This window comes from Neophocaena asiaeorientalis, unplaced genomic scaffold (assembly GCF_003031525.2).
Source record: "Neophocaena asiaeorientalis asiaeorientalis breed wild unplaced genomic scaffold, Neophocaena_asiaeorientalis_V1.1 scaffold529, whole genome shotgun sequence".
In the NCBI taxonomy this organism is placed as follows: Eukaryota; Metazoa; Chordata; class Mammalia; order Artiodactyla; family Phocoenidae; genus Neophocaena; species Neophocaena asiaeorientalis.
The window spans coordinates 22,372-27,185 of record NW_020174262.1 but is presented as its reverse complement, the minus strand read 5'-3'; the positions used below and the strand labels follow the sequence as shown (position 1 = coordinate 27,185).

The window sequence follows — 4,814 nt, the reverse complement described above, 5'->3', positions numbered from 1 at the left end:
GGCTTGCGAGCAAACCAGAGGCCCTCGACCCCATTGGTTAGGCCTCGAGGGGGCGGGCGAACAAGGCGCCCGCTGGTTGGCGGGGGCCTGACCAATGAGGAGGCTGCTGCGGGGCCGTGGGAGGCGCGCTGAAAGTGGCACGTCCTTTCTTTTGAGGCGAGCTCGTGCGGCGCGTGAGGTGGATGACGCTGCCGTCTGAGCGCCGCCCGCCTGACCTGCCGTGACCGCGACCGCGACTCGGGCCATCGACCGTCGCCCCGCTTCCGGGGCCGCCCGGGTCACGACATGAGCTCCCCGGATGAGGTTTCTGTGTGGGGAATGCGTTTCGGCCCAAAGGGCAGGGAGCGGGCCGGCATCCACCCAGCCGGCCCTGCAGTACCACGGGGACCCAACCCAGGCCCCGAGCCTGGGGAACCGCGGAACGGCGAGTGCGCAGGCAACTTCCCGGACCCCGAGGGCTTCCAGTCTGAGCGGGAGATGCTGGAAGCGCGAGGGCCGGTGCCGTGCGGCCGCGAAGGCCGACCTGGCTCCCCAGCTGACCACAAGAGGGACCTCCTGGACCTGATCGAGGAGTCTGAGGAGGCCGAGGAGGCCAACCTGCAGCAGCTGACCGACGAGGACGCGCTGGGCGTCCTCAGATACCCGTCCCCGGAGAGCTCCACCGCCTTCGAAGTGTCCACCGTGTGGACACTGTGCCTTGAGGCGGGTCCCGGCGGTCCAGGAGTGCCCGGCCTGAGCTGTGGGGAAGGGCCGACGGCTCCAGCCGGCCCTCCCCACCTCGGGAGGCCTGAAGCGGGCCGGGCCTTGGGGAAGCCTAAGAGAGGCACTAACCGTAAGTTGAACGTGGCTGCGGAACGCCAGCGGCGCTCCGCGGAAGGCCTGGCCTGGCTGCTGTCCGACTCCGAGTCCTCAGATGAATTCAGTGAGACACAGCTGATGACGGTGAGCACTTACCCCAGAGGAGGAGGCCAGGCCAAGCCCAGCAGACCCGAGGATCCCGGGGACACTCCCAGACACTCGAAGTTCCAAGCCAGGGAGAATTTCCTTCACGTGACAGGCTCTTCCCTGTCGTCGGCTCCGCGAGGACTCTCTTCGGTTGTGGAAAGGCAGGGCGTGGGAGAGCAGGGCATCTCTTCCCCTAAGAAAATGCAGAGCGTGCTGTGGGGGAAGGGGGGCAGCAAGCCCAGCTACCCGGGAGCTGCTGCTGCTGCTGCTGCTGCTTCTGCTTCTGCTTCTGCTGCTGCTGCAGGTGGCCTGCCGCGGGTCACTCCTAGGAAGAACGGAGCCCAGGAGAAGAAATCCGTCGGGGGAGCATGCAAACTTGCCCTGGGGGGAACCTTCCGTTCCCGGGGGCAGCGAATCTCGGCAACTCCCGTGGAACCGGCCACCTTCCCCCCAATCTCTGGTATTCCGCAGCCTGGGAGACCCAAGAGTTATACCTTACTCCTTTCGGGAACCAAACAGTCCAAGCACAGCGGCGCTGGGAAGAAATCCGTGGTCAGTTGGGCAAGGGAGTCTGAGGCGGTGTCGGGAGAAGATAAGGACCCAAATAGAGACCCAGCCCCAAAGGGCCAAGTGAGTAGGCCATGCTCCTCCTCTCTCCCCACTCTTCCCCACCACCCACAGCACCCAGGGCACACGTCTTCATCCATGCTGCCTCTGTCCACCCCTCAGGGGTCAGCATTGTTTGCCCCTCGGTCACTGGGTCATTACGATGCCAGATCAGGCTCCTTTTCCTAGGGACAAACATTAAGGTAGCACTTCGGGTGTCCTGGGCCCAGTTCTGCACCCTTGGCCTCTTTCCAGCCTCCTCTGAGAGACTTGGGCTGGGATGGAAGGGAGGGCTGGTAGCTGAATTGGGTAGGGGGATCCCTTAAAAGCTTCCCCGGAAAGCCTCAGTATTTAGACTCACCAGCTTCCCGAATCCTCCTTCCTAGCTGTTCCCCAGACCTTCCTTGCAGGGGGCCTGGGCTTTCTCAGTGTCCCACTGTTATCCCTAGATCAGCTCTGCCTGCTGGCCTGGGGCTGACTGAGGGAGAAAGTGCTAACGAGATCAGCCTTTCAATTCCCTTACCAATTCCCTGCCTCACCCTGGCCTGAATCACACAACTCTCTCTCTCTCTCTCTCTCTCTCTCTCTCTCTCTCTCTCTCTCTCTCTCTCTCGCTCTCTCTGTCTCTCTCTGTCTCTCTCTGTCTCACACACACACATACACACACACACACCCACACTTCCTTAGTCCAAATCGGTGAGAAATTTTTGTTTCAGCTGCTAACTCACAGGCCAGGGACATCTTGTCAGCGCATGCATCGTAGAAAAGCCAGCAGTGGTGACGTCAACACCAGAGGCCCCCAAGATCCAGGAAACTCAGAGCCCCTGGACCTGAACCAGGGACAAGTCATGCCCAGGGGGCCTGCACCCTCAGGTGAGTGTCGTGGGTTTGATATGAGCGGAGGGAAGAGGGGTTGAGGACAGAAACCTCTGCCTCTGTCTGTGCTGGGGGCACAGCCTTGCTCCCAGGCAGTTTCTCCCACAGGAGACGGGGTGCTGGCAGTGCTGGCCTTGAGCCACATCATCCTCTGTGTGGGATTTATGCGTCCGGGGTGAACGGTGGCAGTGCCCCAAACAGCTGCTCCGGGTGTAGACTTGCAGGGGAACAGCCTTTTCTGTTAAGTCCTGTTCGGCCACATTGCTCTCCCAAGTGTTGGCTGTGGCTGCAGCTCTGGGAGGGTCGAATCCAGGGCCACATGTTTGGGGACCACAATGGCGAAATGGCTGCCCCCGGGGAACAGGAGAAGCAGGCCCAGAGGCAAGGTTCCGGCTGCTGGGCAGAGCAGGGGCGGCTGGTTGCCAGCAGAGGGTGGTGCTGCCTCACTCCGGGGTGATCGGTGGCAGTGCCCCAAACAGCTGCTCCGGGTGTAGACTTGCAGGGGAACAGCCTTTTCTGTTAAGTCCTGTTCGGCCACGTTGCTCTCCCAAGTGCTGGCTGTGGCTGCAGCTCTGGGAGGGTCGAATCCAGAGCCACATTGTTTGGGGACCACAATGGCGAAATGGCTGCCCCCGGGGAACAGGAGAAGCAGGCCCAGAGGCAAGGTTCCGGCTGCTGGGCAGAGCAGGGGCGGCTGGTTGCCAGCAGAGGGTGGTGCTGCCTCACCTCTCTTTAGAGCCCGTTTGGCCCTTTCCACCTCACTGGGAGCCTGGGAAGCTGGATTGTGTGTCCTTTCCCTCTCAGGTGACCGGGAGCCACTTGACCATCCCCCAAGACCGGAAACGCAGCAGCAGCCACTGGGAACGCCCTGCTGTCCTTGGGTAATGCTTCCTCTGCATCCTGGAAATGCAGGCCCAAACTCGAGGGTGGGATCTGGGTCCAAGTTCAGCTGACATGTATAGGCGACCCCTCCCCTGCCCCCATCACGTACCCCACGGAGGGAGCCCACCTCCTTTCCACTGAGGAGTCCTTGCCAGTCAGGCCCCCCGGCTTTGGGGTGGAGGGCCCAGGGGAGAGGAGAAGGTGGAGGAGAGAGGAGGCCAGAGTATATTAATCATTTCCCTTCCTCCTCTGTCTGCTGGCCTAGTGTCTCGAGCTAGAGAGAGAAGTACACGAACTTAAGGAGCAACTTGGTATGAGGAACCAGGGCCGGAGAGCGGTGTCATAGTGCAGAACCCAGGTGGGCACCTGGGGTGGGGGTGGGCTGCAGGTTCAGTCGGCCTGGCAGGGACCAACATCCCTGTGGGGAGGAGAACCTCTCAGGCCTGGCCCTGGAGCCGGCTGTGCATGTACAACTGGGCGTGTGTACAAATAGCAAAGTACTGTCTGGACTGCATGCACACTTTGAGAACCAGACCAGTCCTAGGGAATGTCCTTCTGATAGGACTTTTAGAGATACCTCGTTGAGTTTTCCATTGAACCGCTGCTTGGTGTGGCTTCTAAGGTTCTTGCTGGATTGTTTGTTTGTGTGTGTGACAAGTTCTGAGTGGTTGTGGCACGGCCCACAGCATGAGAGCTGCTGGCACATTTTGTTTCCCTTTAGGAACCGGTTCCACATTCAGTTTGGGTGGTGGGGAGTGATCAGGCCCAGAGCTCTTTGCATGGGGTCTGGAGGGGTTTCAGGTTTCAGGGCTAGGCGGTTCGTCACGGGGATGGGGGACAGGCTTCTATATCCCTCTGTCTGGAGCACCTGCTAATGCCTGTCCCTGTTGCAGCCGCCATGCAGTACCTGGCTGACAAGTCGCAGACCCTTTGAAGTGAGCGTTACACACACCGTACCCCTTCCCACAGTCCTGGCTGTTGAGCAGGGCTGGGGGCTGGCCCTGGCTTGAGGCTCTTCCCTGACTCTGCTGTTTCACAGGTTGAGCCCAGCGTCTTCCTGCAAGAGGAGCAGCTGGTACCTTTGGGGCCCTGGAGCTGTGGCCAAGCTCGTTCGCTCCTGTTCTGCCTCACCTAGGGCTTCCTCTCCCCCTTCTTTTGCCCCCGCCCCGCCCCAGTTTCACAGCAGTTTCCAATTAAAGTACCTCTCATATTCTGTGTTCTGCCTTCTCTCTGGAGGGGTAGGGGTCGGGGTCGGGGTAGGGGCCTGGGGCGGGGCGCTGCTCCACATCAGAGCCTTTTCCAGAACGCTATCTCTGACATCCTGTGGTGGGGACTCTGGGCCAGCCTCTGCTACCATCCCTGCAGTCAAGCCAGCGGAGTGCCCCAGGTCTGGGTCCTGTGTGTGCTCTGCCTGGCCACATTGGCACGTCCTCCCTTTCCCCCGAAGGCCCTCTTCTAATTCTCTCCAAACCCCCCTCCTCCTTTGGGGTCTGGCTTCATCTCTG

The 4,814-nt window shown here is 60.8% G+C and overlaps 1 protein-coding gene across 1 annotated transcript; it reads left to right on the top strand.

The window, feature by feature from the left end:
• Window positions 1-285: 285 nt before the first annotated feature.
• On the top strand, window positions 286-4,433 carry LOC112406462 (uncharacterized protein CXorf49 homolog). Its single transcript, XM_024755239.1, has 6 exons — window positions 286-1,575; window positions 2,268-2,424; window positions 3,232-3,308; window positions 3,575-3,620; window positions 4,203-4,244; window positions 4,349-4,433. Exons 1-5 carry the CDS (start codon window positions 286-288, stop codon window positions 4,241-4,243), a joined length of 1,611 nt encoding a protein of 536 aa, XP_024611007.1. The 3' UTR covers window position 4,244; window positions 4,349-4,433.
• Window positions 4,434-4,814: the final 381 nt, after the last annotated feature.

What these genes read in the sequence shown, in the direction of transcription:
- LOC112406462 (XM_024755239.1), top strand. Translation starts at nt 286, where the DNA reads ATGAGCTCCCCGGATGAGGTTTCTGTGTGGGGAATGCGTTTCGGCCCA. An exon ending in ACCCAGCCCCAAAGGGCCAA is followed by an intron (nt 1,576 to 2,267) that starts GTGAGTAGGCCA and finishes TTTTTGTTTCAG; the next exon opens with CTGCTAACTCACAGGCCAGG. An exon ending in GAACGCCCTGCTGTCCTTGG is followed by an intron (nt 3,309 to 3,574) that starts GTAATGCTTCCT and finishes CTGCTGGCCTAG; the next exon opens with TGTCTCGAGCTAGAGAGAGA.